Source organism: Denticeps clupeoides, chromosome 19 (genome assembly GCF_900700375.1).
Source record: "Denticeps clupeoides chromosome 19, fDenClu1.1, whole genome shotgun sequence".
NCBI classification, from domain to species: Eukaryota; Metazoa; Chordata; class Actinopteri; order Clupeiformes; family Denticipitidae; genus Denticeps; species Denticeps clupeoides.
In genome coordinates this window covers 3545004-3567794 of record NC_041725.1, presented here as the reverse complement: position 1 = coordinate 3567794, position 22791 = coordinate 3545004, and the positions used below count along the sequence as shown (strand labels likewise).

The 22791-nt window shown below is 44.0% G+C and overlaps 1 protein-coding gene across 1 annotated transcript in view; it reads left to right on the top strand.

The window, feature by feature from the left end:
- Nucleotides 1–22385, top strand: part of nova2 (NOVA alternative splicing regulator 2) — a 43502-nt gene extending 21117 nt beyond the window's left edge. Inside the window, exons 4-5 of the mRNA XM_028961300.1 lie at nt 3973–4139; nt 13780–22385. Coding sequence (XP_028817133.1) covers nt 3973–4139; nt 13780–14802 — 1190 coding nt within the window. The 3' untranslated portion in view covers nt 14803–22385. The remainder of the gene's footprint in view (nt 1–3972; nt 4140–13779) is intronic.
- The last annotated feature ends 406 nt before the right edge of the window (nt 22386–22791 follow it).

Sequence of the window (22791 nt, the reverse complement as noted above, 5' to 3'; positions counted from 1 at the left end):
TACATTATATTCTGCATGTGATCACACACATTCCCCACTCCTTATAAGGATATTCAGCCTTAACCAACTTAATAAATAAAAACACACACACACACACACTACTGGTGACCTCATGCCCACTCTGTGTCATGCACAGACACTGTACACTCTTTTTAAGACATGTAATGATTTCACATGGAAGCCATTTTCCAAATTTCCCACATCCCCTCCGCCTCGCCCCCGTTCTTGCCTGATTACATAAACACATGCAACACGGTGTCAGACCCAGCCTCTCCATGTTAAAATAATAACACATTGCGTCATCAGCAGCTGCCCCATAATATTTTCAAGGGGTCTGCCCGTTGCCTTGGTGACAGCGCTCATTCATGTGTATGGATTGACCTCCGTCACCCTCTCAGAAACACACACAGTGACGAAGCGGCTACATCTCGCGTGTTAGGGACAATTGCATATTGCGTGTGTGGAGATGCGGTTTGGTTTAGGCATATGACACAATGCTACATTGTAACGTGTTGTGGGCGCTCATAACTCGCACAATACGCCTCCACTCCCACGAGGCCCGTGTGTTTAAAGATACCGATCAGCTGTGTGTGACGGGCCGACAGGAGGAAAGGGCGACGCCTGTTTCCATTCTGCCTCGCTCTGTCCCCGCGGTGTCCCTCTCCCGCTTCCTCTCCAGGCTCCTCACCCGTTTCCCTCACCCTGGGCAAGTTGCTCTCTCTCTTCCTCTCAACCTAAAGCCAGGAAACATCTGTAGCCGCGGGGCAGGGTCGAGTGTTCCAGGACTCTCTGGGGCCACGGCTTGGAGTCGGAGGGCCGGGGCCCCGCCTTCACTCAAAATGCAGCTCTCACCCCGTCATATTCTCTGGTGGAGGCTGGGTGGACGGGTCCCCTGTCCCAGCAGCGGGGATTTTAATTGGTTATTGAGCCCAAGGTACTCGCTTCCAAGGGGTCGGAGATCCATCAATCCCCCCCGCCTCCTTGCCTCAGAGCTCCTGATTGTAGTCAGCACTTTGTAAATGACAAGAGAGAGAGGGATAGAAACAGCAAGGGTGAAAGAGAGAGACGGGAACGACCTCTCTTCAGTCTTTATTTAATTGCTCTAATTCATTGCTCCAGTTCTGTTTTGCATTTTTTACATGGGGATGAGTTCAAGGTAAAACAGAGACCAAGATAATATTGCAGAGCTAATATTTACCTGATTAGCTCTTGACTTTTTCACACTGCTAGGGTCACTGCTGTGTTGTGGTTTGGCCTTGTAGATCAGGATTGATCCCACCCACCCTGAAAGAATATCTCGGCATCCATTACTGCTGGCAATTGACGCCTTCATCATGACACAACATGGATCAATATGGATCAGTTCACTAACATATCTCACCAGGATGTAAAATGATCAAGTCGTTGTGTGGGCTGAGATCAATGAATTTAGAATAAGAAAATGAAAAAAAATACCATATATGGGGTTGAGTATTAAAAAGAATTGAAAAAAATTGAATAAATGAACAAATACGTAATGATAATGTGCCAGTTCATATAGTTCCATTTTTTTATTTAAAGTGAAGTGATTGTCATTGTGTCACAGCACATGGTGACACAACGAAATGTGTCCTCTGCTTTTGACCAGCAGTGAGCAGCCAGGACAGGCGCCCGGGGAGCAGTGTGTGGGGACGGTGCTTTGCTCAGTGGCTCCTCGGCGGTTCGGGACTCGAACCGGCAACCTTCTGATTACGGGGCTGCTTCCTTAACTGCTAGGCCACCACTGGACATGCATTATCCGAACATTAGCTGAAAGCCGCCCAGTTTGGCGGTGTTAGTGTGCCTGGTAATGAGAATCTTTTAATGAACATTTTTAGTCTGGAGCCACGCTTCCAGACAGTTCCTGCCTTGTTTTCTCTACTCGGGAATCCATTTTAATCCTCAGCGAAGGTCGCAGTAGAAAACCCACCCAGACCTTTTAGCTGCTGCGGCGGGAGGGGGAGCGTGGCTGAGCGTGTGATGTGACGTGTTGCAGGACTCCCAGGACATCTCCCTGCTTGAGGAACGTCTGACTCAGAAAAAGAAAAGAAAAAGCCTTTCAGTCAACCACTGACACGGGTCAAGTGGACTGTAAACGTTTTCGTACTGCACTAAGTAGATAATGTCGTTTGGAAAGAATCATTCTGGGGTTATATTTCATGGTCTTTGTGTAAAATAATAATAAAAAAAATCTGATTCATAGATGGTTGATGGTTCCCTTCCAGCACTTGAATAACGTGTCACCACTGTAGTTCATGCAGTAACTTGGACCGACTCGAACCGCATGAGTCACAAAGGGTGTGTGGGGATAATGTATGTCCCTGTGTTCTCTGTGGGACAGAAAAACAGAATAGATAAACATATCAGAATGTCACACTCCCTCTGGGGAAAAGTGTGTGTCCTCCTCAGTCCCCCCTGGCTGCTTACATGCAGTACACAAACACACACACACACACACACACACACACACAGACACACCAAATGCAATATGTAACAAAGCATATTAATGTATCTACCAGTCAATGGCTATATATGAAATTAATAAATCAATCTTTCCCATCATATTACTCAAAAATGATCTTTATCATGAAAATGCTATTATTATTGTAATATTTTTTTTTTACTGAAGTATCATTAAAAACACAAAATAGTGTCAGCAGCGTTTGTTCAAGGGCCTGTTTTAGGTTTTAAATGCTGGTTGCGGAAACACATCACTACCACAACAATGCCGATGGTCTCGGCTCTAATAATCTGCTCCACCCCAGCAGATTGGGAGCTTTAAATTTTTCCCACCATGAGCTGGTGAGTCCTCACTTCCACTGTACAAAATATTTAGAACTTTGAATCCAACCCTAACACAAACACACACACACCTCAGAATAGTGTTCTAAAGCCGGAAATACCAATTTTCAGAGGACAAAAAGGGAGAGATTTTTATCCTAACTTTCATAAGAGCATGAATGTGCGTTCCTTTCCCTCGACTCACGCAGACACTCATTACTGTAGCTTGGCAAGGAGTGTTATTCTTGTAGCGGGGAATCTACTTGCTTGTGCTTGAGGGCAGCTGTGCTGCTATGAAGTGTGACACCAGACACCCTCCCCGGTCCCCTAAAACATAATGAGGAAGGATTAAGAGCGAATAAGAGACGCAGTGCAGGCCGAGCAGAGTTGGGCTTACTTTGAAGCCCTGCAGGACACCGCCGCTGAGCGTCGGACCCGCTGCCCCGTGGACCCGGTGGTGAGGAGGCGTCCCGTTCGCCCTCTGAGGAGATTAGAGGATACGCGCCGTCGTGTTTGAATTAATTGAACACGAAGGCCGGAGTGAGACTAATAATGGCCACAGCGGATGGGTGGCACGAAAATAGCAGCCGATCCATGTTTGTGTTTTTGCAGCTGTCCCCAGTGGTCCATCGCCCTCGTGCGCTCGCCACAGCGTGGCACCCAGCAGATGTTCAAAGTCATGTGACGTCCGCTGATTTCATTTATCCAACAAACCCCTTCAAACTGGTACCGGTTCCACTGGACTTCATTCGTTCTTTCAAGTCAGTAGGTTCCTATTCTGAAGAAAAACAACTGCATCAAATCCAAACATGCATTTCATCAAAAAAATGAAAAAAATTGATGAGGTGAGGGAGAAATAGCGGGATAAATGGCCAGAATCCATTATTCAAGCAGAAAGTGAGGGGAAAATTATGCTCCATTTTATGAGATGGCAAACATGACTAAACAGTGAGCTGGCATCCGGCTCGGCCGACCACTGCAATTTCGGACAGTTAAAATAAAAAAAAGGGGAAGCAAACTGTGGAAATTTACTACGGAGTAATAATGTTTTTTTTATATCAGGGCTCGGAGCAATCATTAAGAACATGTGGAGCACACACGTTGGTCCCACTATGGTCCAACATGGCAACGTTCCGTGTTAAATATCCCCTCTTCTGTATTCTCTCTCCCCAGGAACGACGGAGCGGGTTTGTCTGATCCAGGGCACAGTAGAGGCTCTGAATGGAGTCCATAACTTTATTGCAGAGAAGGTGCGGGAGATGCCCCAGAGCGCACAGAAAACTGAGCCCGTCAGCATACTGCAGCCGCAGACAACCGTGAACCCCGACCGCGTCAAGCAGGTGAGCCCATGTCAATCAAAAATAAATTATCGTCCAGCAGCCACATCACCTTTACAAACGTGGGTTTAATTAAATGCTGCAATACAGTCCCTAACCAGTTTAGGCCAAAATGGAGGACGCCCCAGCAACATCATAAATATAAGATTCATTAACATTTTTTGAAGGCTAGTAATTTATTTTTAGATTTATTATTTTTATTGACTGTCATCCACATGCACATTTGAGCATGCAAAGCAGATGTAGATTTTCTACTTTACAGCAGACGTAATTTTCTATCTTTACTGTATTTAAATTCCCCCTTGTAAAATGTAACATGACTACATACGGAATACAGAAAACATGTTTGTTGTAATATTTCTATGTACCCAGACTTTTCTAAAATCAGTTATATTTATTCTGTTACATCCCATTCCTGATCCTGGAGAACACTGTTTTGTACAGTGATTGCACAATATCGATTTGGAAGACTTAAATAGCATATGGTAATTGATTCATACTTAACTTACATGTTGCTTGAAGATTAAATGGTTAGTTTTGCTGGAGAGGGATACTGCTGCATATCTCTGATATGCAGAGATATACTGTATGACACATTGGAAACTTGGAAGCTTTTTATTTGGAAAGGTCTCTTTTCCCCCCTTTGGGCCAACTTTAAGAAAAGGGGGTTCTTTTTTTTCAACGTTGATTTCCTGTCCAGAAGCTGCAGATGTAACCTCATCTGCCTGGTCCTTCTATGGACCGACTTAATGTGTGACCCTGGCGACGGGGATCCATGCAGATTTCTCAAGCTGCTCTGTAAACAGGATCACATCTTTTGGCAGCCCTATCTCCTCCTGCAGGCTGTGGAGAAAAAAGCTGGAACACCTCAGAGGGGTGGAGGCGAGTGATGAAGGCTTCTCTTTCAACGTAATCCAATTCTCAGACACTTTGGGTGAAGGTTCAGCAGTAATTAAGTCCTTTCTGATCTTAATTCAGTAATGTGATTGCCGTAATTGTAAAATTCAGTGATCAAATTCAGTCCTGGACTTAATTTATTGTTCTTTAAAGAAAAAGGAATGAAACATTATTCCAAAGTTATCTACAACTCCTTTGCAGTATTCTGTATTCTGTTGCATAGTGAAATGTGAATAATATTTGGTCCAGAACCCCTCTGGATCACCAACTTCAGAATATTCAGACCCGAGGGTCCTTTAGAGAAGGCATTGATCCCGCATCCAATCTCTTTAAGTGATTATCATCACCAGTCACTCCATGATTGCACTCCATTGATTTTCAGTGGCCGTGCATTGTTTTTCACTCTGGCCACCTCGGCGTCCGGTTAATTAAATCGGCCTGAGGGCAGTGCTCGTGATTCGTGGATTCTTCATCAGTGTATGTTTATGTGTTTTTTTCTGGGCTCGCTGCTCTCTGTAATGACAGGCCGCAACCTACAATCGGGGAGCGAAAGGGCGCGGCGTGACGCCTGCCGCAGACGAGCTGCCGGCTTCGTTAATAATGCGCGTAATTATAGGCTTTATCAGATGAGCCACGCACCTTTCCCGCAACTCTGCAAGCACTGCACATTCTACACCTCGGTCCTCCTCAGAGAGACTTGGGCGCATGTGACCAGATAACTGCTTGCTGCTCACCATGGACGCTTGAAGAAATACAGAATTTGGGGTTCCCCTTTCCTGGTACCTGGCTGCAGATGTCGGGGTTTTTGGGACGTTTGGGCTCCTTTCCATGGAGTCTATTTGGCAACATCGCTCACTGGGTGTCGTAGTCCAGCAGCAGCAGCACGTTGTTGCATTTTAGCACTATTTTGATTCGGTGAGTTGTGGCACGATCCGAGAAAGCGGGATGACGCTCCATCCCGTCGCTGGCTTTTCTCCACACATTGTGCAGCTGTCATGGAGTGTGTCTGAGTACGGAGCCCCTCTGGAATCGGGGCGACGGACATGTGGTGTCACATTAAGAGGCTGCTGTCCAAGCTCACAGCCATTGGCCGTTGCCTAAGTGAAAGTTTCCCAAAATTATTCCCAAAATCTCTGCCTTCAAAGAATTTTGTGTCTCGTACATTTCTTATGGGAGACTTCAGACAATGTTAAGAGCATACTTCCTATGACCTTTAACCCAGACGACCAACACCTGTTTCCACATCCTGTTATTTCCCCCTCTAAAACAGGAAATAACCTCTAACTTTTAAATGAAGTAAAGGAACAATAATCATCAAAGGAGCAAATTCCTTATTTTCTGAAACGAAACGATATTTTGGAGTTATTCATAGTGCCCCTGTTACTATAACGACGTGACAGTTCTGTGTAAACAACAGCCCACCCCCTCGCACAGACTCATCCACACTGCACAAAAGTGCCCGGCCATCATTTATACTTATTGTGATCATTTACTGTATAAAGCACACGAGAAGAGGAGTTTCTATGGCGACTTGATATCACTCGGCGAGCATCAGCAGCACCAGTGACGCACGTTGAGCCGTGCGCGCTCTGACTCTTTCACAATAACACCATTTTCTATTCTCTTTATTTTAAAATTCATATACAGAAAACATTCACGAATGGCAGGTCCTGCAGACCTTGTTTCTGAATAAAATGTGTGGGCGATCTGTCTCACAATGATCATCACAATTACAAATGTCCTGTGCTTAGAACCAGACTACAAGCAGTTTTCTGTTTCTGGCATGGAGGCCTTCAGGACAGGTAATATTTCACCTCACACTCAGTAACTGCAATTTGGAGTTAATTTGAACAAAATCACATACACATTTAAGGATGGACATAATAGGATACGTTTGTATTTTGAGATTTTTTCAATTCTTCCAGTAAAGGGAACCTACAATGGTATATGATGGGATTAATTTATTATTCATTTGAATAATTTATTTATTTAATTATAAAATATCTTTATTTATCTAAAAATGTGTTAAGACCATCAGATCATTCCCCTCTAATGAAGGCTTTTATAAAATTAATTATGAAACTTGTATACTGAACAGTTACTGTCTTCATATAACTATATTATTTTTCATAATATTTTGACAGCTATGCATGACAGGAAAATGGTAATGTAGGTGAAACTTCGTAACTGGAGAAGTGATTACGCTAAGTGAGAGCATTATTCCAAACCAACCCTGCTCCTGCTACACCACCGATCCTGGTCGATTCAATTAAGCATGATCTCCAATCTAATAACATTTCTCCTTCAACGCCAGTCCGAAGACGGCCAAGTCAGGGAGCTGGGCTGCCGGCTGTTAAATGAAAAGTGAAATCAGGAACACTGCAACCCAAACATGAAGAAAAAAAACCCTTCACCCTCTCTCTCTCTTTCAGTCTGCTCTCTCGCTGTCTCGCTGCTCTTCCCACTCCTTCTCTCCTGAGGCTGTCGCTGGTGGCTGCCTGAAATATGTTATGCCTTTTTTAACCTTCACATCCATCAGCTGGCTTAGAAAAAGGTCACTTTCTTTGCTAAGTATCGATCCAATTTGGAAAAAAGCTGGAAGAGGGGGAGGCCTTACACAATGTTTGTAGTCTGACAATGATGTGACCGTCTCCAATTCTAAATCAAGACTTCTCAGAACAGGAAGGATGGATGTCTCGTGATGTGTGTGTGTTAAGGAGGGTACATGTTCTCTACATATATGTGTTGCCGTCTTTGCATATGTGCGTGATTTATAGTTTATATCTTGACCTAAGAACGATCTAAGAAAGATTCACAAAATGGTTCTTTCTAAGGGTGAGAATTGTGGTACTTATGTACCATAAAGGAACGTGTAACCATATACTGTGAAATCTGGAAATGTACTGGTGACTAGAACAAAAACTAATTTCCGAGCAAATGGCATGTTGCATGTCAACCTCAATATTGTGGTTGTGCACTGGAAACGAAAATAAACCCCGCCCTCAACTGGAACGGAGGTGGTGCGTCCCATACTGGAGTCTCTGTAGCCATCATGGCGACTCTGACTTCCTTTCTCATTTCCTCTGTTAATCAAGACAGGAGCGAGGTCTTCAGAGTTGCGCTTAGCGGTTATCAGAGTAGTCATATACCAAAATAAAAGTATATTAAAACAAAGTAATAATGCATAACTATCAAGGATCCGCACCTCTGTGTATGTAATATGTATGTGACATGATTATTACTGTAGGACCTCTCAAATCTGAATAAATGTAAAAAAGAATATATCTTCGAATATTTTCAGTACTCAGGCACAGTCTAGCTGTGAAGACGTACTTCTGCACCCACCGCCCCACTAAGAGCGTGCTACTGTAAACATGGTGCACCTTGACCTTCTGTGACACGTTCACTGACAGCGGCAGAGACAGTGGCCTTCCTGGAACCGCAGAGGAAAATCAATAATGAATTGCGGCCCATATTAATTATAAATATGTAAAAGGGCAACTGTCCTGTAGGTCTAGTTTAGGGTTACTGTAATGCGCAGCGACAGGAGATGTCAGAACAACAGGCTGCGTTTGAGTGGAGACGCTGCTGCTGCAGCTCTCTGAGGAGCCTGAGTGTGTGTGTGTGTGTGTGTGTGTGTATGTCTCCCGGTGGAGATGGGCAGGGAACGCGGGGCGGTCCTGTTTTAGAAGCAGCCATACTTCGGCCACCAAAGGGCAACCTATATTTGGGCTCATTAACACATATAATTACTGAGACTCACTGAGTCAAGGTTTGGACCAGGAGTGTCCTGTATAAGAGCAGGGTGTGTTAGGTGAATGCACAGTAGTGCTGAACAGCATTTAATGTGCAAATTATTACAGAAATGATCAAGATTTAAAGCATACAGTAGATGTGAGCATTGAGCATAGGTGATTATGTCCATTGGTTGTATTCCTGACATATTAAGGTACAGTATTCATACTAGACCACGGTACAATATGACATTTTCTCACAGAGGCCATTTACTTTCTGAACTATAACACATTTTTTAATACAATTAATTGTCATTTTGTTACCAACAAAACAGAAGTACTTACACAGCCATCATTGAACACAACGCAGGCAGTCCGAAAAAATGGTAACAGGGCAACAAAGTTCAGTTCACAAGAAATCCACAAGAGCTGGGAACATAAAACCTCATTTTGTAAAGGCAGACGAACTCTATAGTTGTCTTACCTTCGCCCCAAAATTCCGTACATGATTATTAGACACACCCACCCTTTTCAAATCCCATTAAAACCCATTAATCGTCTGTTTAAATGTTGTGTACTCTGGAATAGATTTACTCAGCTTTACCATGTGGTGTTATGGGCTCAAGACGAGGTTAAACGAGTAGCTTAGCCTAATGCTGGCCATAATTTACACGGAAAATATAAGCCTAGTGAGCGACGTGACGAAGGCGTCCCTCTGGCAGGACAAGACAGGAACGCTGCGAGAGGAGGGATGACAGTCCGGCTGGGAGAGTGCGAGGATTTGACAGGAAAAGTTACACAAGCGATTCCGTTCAGGAGACCCTCAGGCTGCCAAACAACAGCCAGCCTCAGCCTTCAGGTGGCAGATGCGAGGACGAGAAGATGCGTCCCGCTATTTTTAACCAGTGGGGTTTCAAGTCCCCCGGTTCCATCGCGTAGCCCCTGAAGGCAAACAGAGCCGGGGCCGGATGGCTAAGCCTGGGATCAGGAGACAGACGATTAGTCCAAAGTCCAGCGCTTAAGACTTCAAAGTGCAAACATCTCTGTGGCAGAGTCATACCCCATCTCGGGCAAGGAGGAGGCGGGAGCGGCCAACAGTTGCTGTGTGCGTTGCCGTGGGGGTGTCTTTGTGTGCAGACAATAGCGCGCCTTCGTGCCACTTGCCCAAACACAGCAGGACGAGCCTCCGTGTAGCGCCATAGCAGTGGAGATGGGAATTTGGGGAACACGGAGTGTTCGGCTTATTAGCTGGGGCACACAAGCGGAAGTGAATGGACAAAAAGCCCACGATGTGTTTCAACAAAGGGACAATAAGAAAGAAGGAGAGAGAGAGAACGTTTTTTTATGGAATTTAGGCAACATCATGATAATAATGCCAGTATATTTGCATTAATATCACAAATAAATCAATAAACTTGTGCACCAGTGGTGGCCTGTAGGGTAAGGGAGCGGACCCGTAATCTGAAGGTCGCTGGTTTGAATCCCGGTCCGCCAAGGTGCCACCGAGGTGCCACTGAGCAAAGCATCGTCCCCACACACTGCTCCCCGGGCGCCTGTCATGGCTGCCCACTGCTCACCAAGGGTGATGGGTTAAATGCAGAGGACACATTTAGTTGAAAATCACTTCACTTTCATTTTCAAAGCGAGTGCCAAAGGTGTAGGACAGTTTGCTCATGACTCCTGGTGGGCCTCTCCCCTGCAGCACACAACCTGGTGGAATGGAACATCTGCATATTGAAAGTGACTGCTGGTGAATCCGCAGGATGCCAAAAATTGTGAAAACATATTAGTGTCAGTGCAGTGATAGCTGGCAGGGACATGTCTTCTTTTCTCAGTCTACCAGTCATGCTTGAAGGAACCATTCACAATTTTTGATCATTAAATCATTTGTCCTCCAGTGATGTTGTTGCTGCAGTTCAGAGGAATGTAGATATCCTTTAATCTAAAATATAATCTAAAAGGAAATATAATATAAAATTGAATGCTGTGGAGCATGCATGCCATTATGCTTAATGTTGTATGATGAAAATGTTACCTGAACAGTGAGTCGCAGGAGGGTGTAGCATTGACCCCCCCTCCCTTCATCCCTCAAAAAAAGGTTCCTCCACCCGGCGTTTAGATGCATTCAGGGAAATTAGCGCTCTGCTTTTACCTCCAAATAGCTGCATTAATCAGCAGTTCGCCATCCAAACGCCATCCAAAAAACAAAAAGATTTCTGTAGGACGGAGGATGAAGATGCTGATTATTTCAGATTAAAGTGGGCACTGGCAACGGGACAGCAGTGCACAGAGAGAGAGAGAGCGACGTTTAGAGATGGGTGAAGAAGCAGGGTCGGACAGATCATGGCACAGAGGGACAGACAGGTCGACTGAGGAATTAAAAGCAGCATGAAAATGAAGAGGATAGAGTGGAGAAAGGAGAAGAACAGCGATGTACAGTAGATACAGTGTTAAATGAAAAGGAAGCAGGAAAAGTGCTTTAAAGTGCACTCTGGTTTTTATAGACTGACTGAAGTGCACTAAAAACAAGGCTGCTCCTTGGTGTGTGTGTGGAGGGGTTAGGGCCAGGACACATCACACACACTGAGCTATTTATTCCCGCAGCATTATCCGACCAACAGCGACAACATGTTTGCGTCTCCACTCCAGCACAATGCTGATCCGGGAGGATTTGCGTTGGGGCATTCTGCGCATAAATCAGCCAGAGTGACAGGAACCTTGTTCCACACACAGCCCGTGTTGAGAGCCGTGATTATCAGAGCACAGGCCCGGTATTCAGGTATTGAATTTATTGGGGGGAAGGTCATGGTTGTGGATGGAGCATTCAGGAAAGCTGCCTCATATGGTTTAAGACCAGCAATAAAGTGCAAAAAAAATTGAATACATAAATTTGCAGGGACTTTGCACGCGAAGGAGCCTGAAGATGCGTTGTTAATAGCCATGGCTGATAATAAAGTTTAATTTAAGACTGGGGTCTGGACAACCTTGATAACAACCCCAAAAAAACAGACGTAAAAAGTGAGTCCTGTCCGCTGTTATCGTTACGGCCACTTCGAGTCAATTGAAAAATGTTCTGTTGTTGTCAGTGGAGTGCAGGCGTTTGGTGCAATTTGTTATGCCGCAGTGGATGCACCGGAGAACCGCTGATCAATGGCCCTGCGTTCCGTTCTGAAGAAAGGAGAGGTTTTTTTATGCATGCAGGTGAGCTGATTAAAAGAGTGAACGCAGGAGAAAATACCCTGACTCCATACGTTCTGCACCATTCTGCTCCTTCTGATGCACATCGGCACTTTCCAGCGCTCTCAGTTTTATGGGTTTTTTTTTTTAGCTGAAGCAGTAAAATGTCAGAATCAATGCCGAATGAATAATAAAAAAAGTGTGATGCAGGGCTGTGGCTAAGCCTGGGTGTCTGGAGCAAAGGAAAGAAAGAAAGAACGGTGAGAGGAGAGGTTTGCTCAGACAATTACTTCCCACTACCTCCCTCGTTCTGCTCTTCTTCATGTCCCTTTTCTTCATGTCCCTTTTCATCCACAACCAGATAATGGGCCTGAAAATAATACAACTTTTAAATGCTATAAAAATATTAATCAGGCCCTATCATTAGCTACTAATATGTAAAACACCCAAGGTATTTTATAGGTGGTTTATGTATAAACTGTGTGTCATACCATAGGGAAATAATGAATAGCTCTGTTTTCACCCAGCTCCACCCCCCTCACTATCCAGCCCTTCTATTAAAAACCACCAAAGAGATTTGTCCTTTTAATTTAATTTCCTTTTCCCCTCAACACAAGCGATATATCACCCATGTGATTACCTGTCACTGGAGGTTCTCCTGATAAAATGTTCAAAGTGTTGAGTGTGTGTGTGTGTGCGCCTTATGTTGGTCTGGGTGAGGGTGTGTGTACAGGTGCTGTATTTAGGGACGCAGGTCATTGCTCAGTGTTTCAGTGGCCATTTGGGTTCATATAAAAGTAGGTGGATGGTGTGATTTTGTGTGAGTGTGTGTGTGTGTGTGTGTGTGTGTGGAGGGAAGCAGGGCGCTTGGTTGCTACGCATCATTCTGACTCTCTTTCAGTCCCCCCTGAATGCTGGAGTTTGTTTCCATGGTAACGCTGACCCCTGGGATTTGCTGCTTTTCACGAGGCGGCCCTTTTATTCTCATTGATTCACAGCCTCGAAACGACAAGAAACACACACACACATGTGAACACTCACACACCTTCCCCTCTCTGCACACACACCTCCTTACCTGAAAGCCAGACCCACTTCCGCTTTTGTATGTTTATTCTTGAAGTGAATTCTCTTCTGCCTGCATAACTGTTGGCCTTGTTTCCGTTTTTCCTGCCCTTCACTCGGCTTCCTTCCCTCGGTTTAGGAACAAACCAAGTTACTGTTTTTCCCCTTCACAACGATGCGTAGAGAGATCAATATTATAGACACAAATTTGCATTAAACCCTCGTTTCAAGAAGTGGCTAATCAAAAGTGAATTAGTGTTCTCATTGGGAAAGCCCATCAACAAGCCTCTGCATTTCATTACAGGCATTAATTAAAGGGAATGTATCAATTTAAACAGAGTAAACGATGCATGATGTAATGAGCTCAGAAATAATAATAATGATTAAAAATCTATTCTGCTCTGCTTCAAGCAGCATACAAACAGTCTAGACTGTTGCATACAAGCTGCATTCCCATTACAGAGTTGTGCAAAAGCAAAGCAATATTGTCAATATGCACATAAAATGTGGATTTAGATAAAACACAACTTTCAATTTAGAGATGGTATTCAACAACAAAAAATTCCTCCTCTGCAACAAATTTACCTCACCATGCATTTTATGTCATGCGTCACATAAGCATTTTATTTGAGAGATAATCTTATAATTTGTGCAATTGTAAGATTAATGGAACTGCAACTAGAGACTTCGAGATATCGTTTTTGGCCTTAATAAGACAGAGCTGCAGGAAGAAGAGCTTCTCTTACATGCATTTCCTCCATTGTCTCCTACAGGCCAAGCTGATTGTTCCCAACAGCACGGCGGGTCTGATCATCGGGAAGGGTGGTGCCACGGTGAAGGCCGTGATGGAGCAGTCAGGCGCCTGGGTGCAGCTCTCTCAGAAGCCGGAGGGCATCAATCTCCAGGAACGTGTGGTGACCATCAGCGGCGAGCCGGAGCAGAACCGCAAGGCCGTGGAGATCATCGTGCAGAAGATCCAGGAGGACCCACAGAGCAGCAGCTGCTTGAACATCAGCTACTCCAACATCACCGGCCCCGTGGCCAACTCCAACCCCACTGGATCGCCCTACGCCAACTCCGCCGAGGTCATGCCGGCCGCCGCGGCCGCCGCCGCCGCCACCGCTTCCAGCCTGCTGGGCCAGGCCAGTCTGGCGGGGGTGGGGGCCTTCCCCACCACCATGTCCAGCTTCTCAGGTAACGACCTGCTGGCCATCACTTCAGCCCTAAACACGCTGGCCAGTTACGGATACAACACCAACTCCCTCGGCCTGGGGCTCAACCCCGCCGCCGCCTCTGGCGTCCTGGCGGCCGTGGCAGCAAGCGCCAACCCTGCAGCCGCCGCCGCTGCCAACCTGCTGGCATCTTATGCCAGCGACGCCTCCACCAGTGCCGGCCACCCTGCCGCCTCCCTGGGAGGTTTCACGCTGGGTTCCCTGGCGGCTGCCACAGGTGCCACCAATGGCTACCTGAATGCCGCCTCACCGCTGGTGGCCAGCTCACTCCTGGCCACAGAGAAGCTGGCAGAAGGTGCGAAAGACGTGGTGGAGATCGCCGTACCTGAAAACCTGGTTGGAGCCATCTTGGGGAAGGGCGGGAAGACGCTAGTGGAGTACCAGGAATTGACCGGCGCCCGAATCCAGATCTCCAAAAAGGGAGAGTTCATTCCCGGCACCCGGAACCGTAAAGTTACCATTACCGGATCCCCTGCGGCGACACAAGCAGCACAGTATCTGATCAGCCAGCGAATCACGTATGAGCAAGGCGTACGCGCCACCAATCCCCAGAAGGTGGGCTAAAGCCGAGGATGGAAATGGAGAAAAAATCGTGAGGGCTGGGGGAGGAATACAAAGAGAGAGAGAGAGAGAGAGAGAGAGAGAGAGAGAAAGAGAGAGAGAAATGTTGAAGAATTCATCCACGCGTTTATTCGTGTTTATCAGTATTGAAAAAAAATTATGAAATTTCGGAGAGGGAAATGCCGAAACCAAGAAAAAAAAAAGTGTACAATGTAAATATTGGTTTTATTTCTTAAGTCTTGATCTTTCTGGATTTTTTACACATATAATTTTTTTGGTTTGTGTTAAAAATTTCTTTCATTCTTTTCCCCCGCGCTGTTTATTTTGTATATGTTTCCCCGGACAGCAGTGAATGGCATTTTAAACTGGCATGCTGCCTCACTGCAGTCCCCAAGAGGGGAACAGTTGGAGGGGATGTGGGGAGTGACCTAGAATCAATGTCCACCCCGCTCCCCCACTACCCCCTGCCAAGATGACGGATTAGAATATATATATATATATATATATTATTCTATATATATTAAAAGAATGCAAATAGTTTTCTTTATATATATAGAAAGAAAACTATTTGCCTTCTTTTAAATTGCCCCAATAGCCCACAAACCGAAAGCTTCTCCCCTTCTTAATGTCTGTTGAGACTAAAAACATGCGCTTTGTGCAAGAGATCTAAGGAGAGAACGAAGAGAAAAAAATCCCCGTAGCCAATGGCAACCCCCCTCCCCCAGCCACACACGTTTACTCCCTGCCCCAAACAATCCCCTCCCTCGCTCCCAGACACCCCTGCACCTCTGAGGACTGCAGGCCGAGAGGGGCTACGGCAGGGCGGGGAGGGGGGCGGCGGCCAGTGCAAGTAGAGAGGACGCCCGAAGCTCCAGCCTGGTCTGGCTCACCCTGCTCTGGTCTGAGTTGATCGGGTGCATGTTTGTCGTTTCTCGGGAGGGATGCAGTCATGTGCACCTCTTCGGGTCAGAATCTGAAGCCAAAACCAGAGCGCCTGGAGCTTGCGGCATTTTCTCTATGTGTTTTGCAATCTGGTATTATGAATATAATGATTATTATTGCTATTATCGTCATTACAAAATATCATCATCATAAACATTATTTATTAATATAATTTCATCCATACGGACTGAGGTATTTTTCATTTTTCTTAATCTGTGAAATAAGGTTGATATGAATGTAAAGACTATTTTTCATTTAGTTTTTTATTTAAGTGGATTAAATAGCGTGTCTCATAGCGTAATATATGTCTGATTTAAACCCAGTGAAAACTGCACTGTTGGCACCGTCGCTGGAGGAAAAACAAAAAACCAGTCAGCTCTTTGGTTCCAGTGCGGCATTGAGGTGTTAAAGTGGAACAGGGAATGTGCGTGCACACACACATATATACACACACATACATTAAACACACAAGAGCCACACAAGATCCACACACATCCACAATACAAATTGTGGTGCTGAAGGTGTGAAACAGGACTAGGACAGGAGAAGTTTAAATTTTGGGTCGCAACATGGGCAGCAGTGTTACCTCAGAATGCACTGGAAAGGGAACTACAACCAGAACTATTTTTCTTTTGGTTCTAACAGATTAAGCACTTAGAGCTGAACATTCTAACCAAGTGATGGTTTATTGATGGGCAAATGAAAGAAGAAAAACTGTTCTTTTGAAACTGACTAGTGTAGTGTAGACATGAATTTTAGCCATGCTTGGTTCCAAGTTGTTTGCTTCTGAGATACATTAGTCTGTGGCCATAACTTTGGCTGGATCACTGAGGATTGTTGTCGTCCTGTATGACCTCCAGAATTCCCAAGTTTGTGGGACCCTATTTGAGAACTGCCCACAAAATAAGCATATGCTGCTAAAAAAAAAAAAACTTTTTAAATGTTAATCTGAGTACACTGAATCTTGTCTTGATGCACTGTGAAGAGTGGGTGCTGTTCACCCCCAGCCAAAAAAAAAACTAAACAAACAAAAAGGTCAGGGTTATGTGCAGTATATACAATTTCTCAAGAAGGGACTTCACGATTTAGAAATTACTGAACATATCTCTGTGGAGTGAATATCACTATCAGCTCTACAAGAGTAAACGAGAGGTGGAATATACAGGCATATCCCGGTCTGAAAAACTGAACCTGCTGCTGATCGGACAAAATTGAGCTAATCGATCATATCTTCATTCTTCCTTTCTTCCTTTTTCTTTCATCTCTGGCAGTTTTCAATAGATGATCCTGGAGTGTGAGAATGACAGAAAAGCTAAACAGCAGCCCAGCAGAAAGCAGTGAGAATAGGAGAGGTTGCGTTAAGAGGTGTAGAAGTGGCCAAGCAGAACCCACAGGGTCAGCTTTATATACCCCTTCATTTTTAACCGTTGTTGGCATTTTCTGTGCCAGGTCTGGCCCTTTTAGTCTCTCAAACACTGAAATCAGTTATGACATGTTCTGCTGAAAAAGGAGGAACAAAAAAAAAAACAAAAAAAAACACCTAGATTTGTATGAAGGGCTGAGTGGGACAAATTTCTCTTGCCCTAATGCATTCTGAGTCTGCTCAGGAGTGCCATACCCGTCAATTGGAAACAAGAAAAGAGGCGGTGGTTAAAGCTTCCCTCTCGCACCATTGCTCGTGGAGCGACGGTGAGCATATGTCTCCACAGCTTGGTAAGGAGGTTTCTTTATTCCCATTTAATACCATCCACCCCCCCTCCTCCTCCTCACGCACCAACCCCGCAACCCCCCACACCTGTGTACGTCCGTGCACAGCCTCCCCATTCTGACACATCACCCCTGAGACCCCCTGTCCCATCTCTCCATGGGTGACAATGTCTGGCGTTGAAGTGCATGGCACACAGCCGTTTATCGGAGATCTTAGCGGCGACAGCAGCGAACGAGGCGTGGCGGCATGGTCTGTTTGCTAATGGAGAAACGTGCTTGAGTCGATCATGGACACAAAGGGGTTTCAGCTCTTTCATGAGCAGCCTGGCTGATCTATATTGTTGGCCCAGCAGTCAGCTGAGAAGCTTGCTTCAGACGTGTGCTAATCGTACCCTTCACCCACTAATAAAGGAAGCATTTCAAATCCTTTAAATGAGGATCCATCATATCTATGTTTTGACTTATCTGTAGTTCGATCGCAAGTAGCCTTTAGCCAGTGCTAGCATGCTAAGATACATAAAAAGGTCCATTCACGCTCAACGATGAAACAACGATCATTCTTATCTTCTCAGATGGTGTAAGATGGTGTAAAGTTTGTTTGCTCTCAGCGACCCGTACAATATCAACACAAGCACCCCACAAAGACACTTACACACACCTACAAATATCTTTAGCTTACATGCTAAAGATGATATCCAAAACACATAGGCAGAAGCAGGCAAACTGGATTTGGATTTTACAACTGTGACAATATAATGTGAAAAAGACAGACTGATAAGGTGCCAACGAAGCATGTGAAAAGCTTTGTGGTTTTCTTTAAATATACAGAATGCCCTGTAAAACAGGAGCAAACAGGCTGTCGTCCATTAATGTTTCACTTGTGTTTTAAGGGGAGGACGAGAAGAAATGTGATGAGTACTGGAAGCAATATTCGTAGTAGCATGTTGTCCTGTTATGTCCTTTTATTCTGTCTGTTGTAGGAGCTTTGGATTTACATAGATGTTGGATAGGTTTACATATTTTTAAGTTGTGAAGATGCTGCTATTTTATATGTGATGTACTAAACATGACGTTAAAAACATATCTGATCAGTCATTTAGCAGGTTGTTCTCGTTCCAAGAGGTGTAATTACATGGTAATAACATAACTGTAATAATGAACTGATAAAATTAACTTGTGCCAAAATAGAACTTTTGCAGATTCAGAGACTGTAAATGTGTGATTTAAACATTAGATAAGAGTAAACTTACTTTTGTAAAAAAAAAATGTGAAAAGTGCCAAACGAACCACATTTGTAAGTTAACTAGAAACAAATTCAGAGCATCTTTTGTTTAGTAAAAGTTAAATTGACTTGTTTAGTTGAGAGTTTTATATCCCCAAATAAATAAGATATTTGAAAATACTGGAGAACGGTGGCCATCTTCTTAGCCAAAAGAGAGCAATCAGTGCCAGGCGGCTATGAGTGGTACTTTGACAGGGCTAAAGACTGCCATATAGATAGGTTAGCATGGATAAACCTGAGTAAGTTACCTGCTTTCATAATTCAGCATTTTATAGTTCTGAAAATGTATTTTGTGGACATAGATGTTATCTTTTTTGCACGTCTATATTGCATGGTATCAAAGTGAAGCGTGAGCAAAAAAAAAGGATAAAAAGACTTCAAAAAGTCCTACCAAAAAAAGAAATAGGCAGTGTGTGTTGTTCATTTTGAAGACCAATCTTTGCATGCCAATAAGTCAAGCGTTTTAAATTATTTTTAAGATTTTTTGGATTTTATCTTGCTAAGACCAAGCTGGGAGGTACTGTAGTCTATAAAATCTTGCCCACAATAATTAAAATCTGATCAGAAAGAGCATTGTTGTTATTTTGTTAATGCCCTCAAAATGGAACATTAGAAAAACAATTGGTCAAACTGAGATATTTAGCTTCTAATTAGCACATTGGAAATTTGGGGTTTAAACTACTGTTTTTCTTTGATATTAGATCTTGTCCATGAATGTACTCATGTGAACATAGGTTTGCATAGGTCTTTTGGTCATGATATGCGATTCTGTGTGTGAAAATGATCATCAGGGCAGCTGTAGCTGGCCCTCACGACCTGTCTGTGTTACATCACCAACTCTTTGCTCATATCTTTACGCATAGTGTCCAGATAATATGCGGTTTAGCTTGCTCTGCTTGCCACACACCTTGAAAAAGATCCTCTATTTTCTATCCAACCACACAATGCAAAGCATCTAGCTCATTGGTGCTTTTCAGCATTTCTTGTCGCCCCTTGGGGCCTTTCCTAAGAAAATGCTCAAAACATGGTGCATGCTTATGTTTGATCATTTTTGGGACTGATGTTTGCGGGGAGAAAAATCATCTCAAACTCATTGGTTTCTCAAAGTAACTCCCTGAGCAAAGAAATGTAAGAACATGCTGTCTTTGATTAATACTGAGTGATTGGCACTAAAATGTAATTGGTGGTTCAAATGATCACAGGCCGTAGGAAATAAGGAACAGCCAGCATGCCATAAACAAGATTCTAAAACTCAACAAAGCTGTCCAGTCACAAGAACGTACCTCTGCGTTTATTTTTAAATCTCTGCAGTGCCAAAAGGGACAGATTTTAAAGACCCCAGTCATTTTCCACTGCGTCAAGATTCTATCAATTTTTCAAATGTGATGTGCGAACATGAATGTGAGGAAGTGGAAAATGACTGTTTGTGGCATTTGAGTTCAAGTTTGCTGCTGTCGTTCTGCTATGGTGTTGCTGTTGCATGCTGGGAATATCTTTGAAGACTGCGACCATGTCCATAAGGTCAGCGGATGCAATGCAGTGCAAACGAGTTGGTGATGCATCACAATTTATTGTACTCTGGGCATCTGGCGGGAGCCTTTTGCTCTTCTGACCCCCCCACAAGACGCCCTCACAGCCACCCTCACAATACCCAAAACCCCACGCCACCACCCCTGTGCCCCCAGCCATGAGATGATTCCTCTTGGTCACTCTTGAACTTGTACCCATCGAAGCACCAGCAGTGTTCGACTACATTTGTCATATCACTGTTCAGTTCTCTATTTTGTCTTTCTTTCCTGTTTTTACTTTGTATGATGCTCTTTCTCTCTCTAACCTAGACCAACTATAACAAAATGCCATTCATATGTATCCTGATTACTCTCCCTTTCTCTCCCCCCCCCCCACACCTTTTTGCACTTCTCACTGCCCCCTCTTTTCCAACCACACTTTTGCCCAGTACCCCTTCACCCACACTCTCTCCCCTGACCTGAACCCCCAAGAGTTTCTCCCGAGTGCCAAACAAAACAGTACCATTCCAAACTTTTTTGAGTTTTCTTGTATGTTGGACATCCATCGGACGTACCCATGAAGCCAGCATGTCCCTCCATAACATGATGTCAATCATGATGCCTCAACATTACCCAAAAGAAACAAAGTCAGAGCAAATCAAAAGCAGACCTGGATTAACATGGTTTTATAAGATTAAAGGCTGGCTACCTCTCATAAACTGCTTTTCCTAATTCTCTATCATCTCTTCAACCTCCAGGACATCATTGATTGTGTGCCATACTGTTGGCACTTGTCACTTTTCCTCACCCCCAAGTCTCTCCATTTGATTTTGATGGGAAAATTTTGCAAAAAAAAAAAAATCCATTTTAATGACAGCTTTTTTTCTTTGCCATTAAAACACGGTGTGAGGAGTGTAAACGTCAGCTGCGCAGCCATCTTCTGTCTTCTGAACCTTGAACTTTCACCCTTCATGAACTTTATTGACCTTTTTCCTCCCCTTCTATGTTCATCAAACTGTTTGGACTTAAAATCTCCATTCCATCACCAAACCTCTTTGAGACTGTGCAATTGTAGTTGTTATAATTGGATTTCTTTCTCCTTTTATTCTTTTTTTGTTGCTTATCATCATTGGGAAGTGAATGAATTAAAAAGAAAAAAAAAAGACAAACGGAAAAAAAAACAGATAGATATGCTAAACTGTTTCTCCATAGCTTCATTTTTCTCTCATTGTAAATATTTTGTCAGATTTTGTTCAACTGTAAAGAGCAGTGTGTTCAAAAGAATGAGGCCGGCAGCATAAAACGTGCTTTGTGGATCTGCTGTTCAGAGCAACTCAGCTCCACCAGGTCTTGTTTCCACCAATTTGCAACTGATTGTATTTTGAAGTCACATTTACTTGCTTTTAGCGTCACGCATTCACCAACATCCCATCCGAAGTGCTTCAGGATGGAGAGAACGATCCTCACGTTGACTTTGTGAAAGGCATGCGTGATGTAACAACTGCTTCCATACACTCCATTGTTACTGTTTCAGCTTAGCAGTTCCTGTAGAATTAGAATCCCTGTTCATGTGATTTCATGCATGGCAATTATATATTATGGCACCACAAGTGGGTACAGACTCTCGAAAGACCAGAAACGCACCTAGCAACTGTGGTAACCGTAAGAAAATGGGAGTTTGTGATTTGATGATGCTGCCCACTGTCATTTTCATTTAACTGGATCAAATGGGAATCACAAGCCATTTCATTGACTAAGCTTCAAGCTCCACATAGTGTTTTATGCTGTTGGCCATCTTTCCTGATAACACCTCACAAACTATTCATTTCCAACCTACTACTATACACCATTAATAAATGACAACAATGACTAGAAAAGGGAATGACTGGAAAGATAAATTATTGTTTTGTTAGAATTTTAGTGGGTTTTTAACACCATTCATTACCTGACTTAAAGAGTATTGAATATTTAATGTAACTGTAGCATTGTGTTTGTTAAAAAAGAGAATAGTAGTGAGTTGTGTTTCTTGACTTGTGGATTACCAGTGAAGTCGGCAATTTAGTGCTAATAGATATTAAATCGTTTTTTTAAGGAATATTATTTTCCGACCGCAACAACAGTCATTATAAATGTTCATTTTAGCATCACCTGTCTTCTGTTGTCTTATTCCTCACCACTCACTACACTCAGTGTCATCCAAGTAACACATTGCAAGTTTGTGCCTGAAACCATGCGCTCTTGGGAAGGGGCCATTCTGTGTGAGTGTGTGTGCTTGCACGAAAGTGTGTGTGTGTGTGTGTGTGTGTGTGTGTGTGTGTGTGTGTGTGTGTGTGTGTGAAAATGGGACCACGACAGAAGAGCCCGGACGGGTGGGTGTTCAGTGTCCAGTGTCCACTGAAAAGCTAAAACCTGTATGGTCTCCATTTCCCCAAATGGAACCTGCTGATGTTATAGCTGGGAACCCATCATGTGAACCGAGTCAGTTCTGATTGTCCATAACCTTCCTTCCTTCTCCCCAGACCACTTTCCACCACAACCTTACCCCCCGAGTCA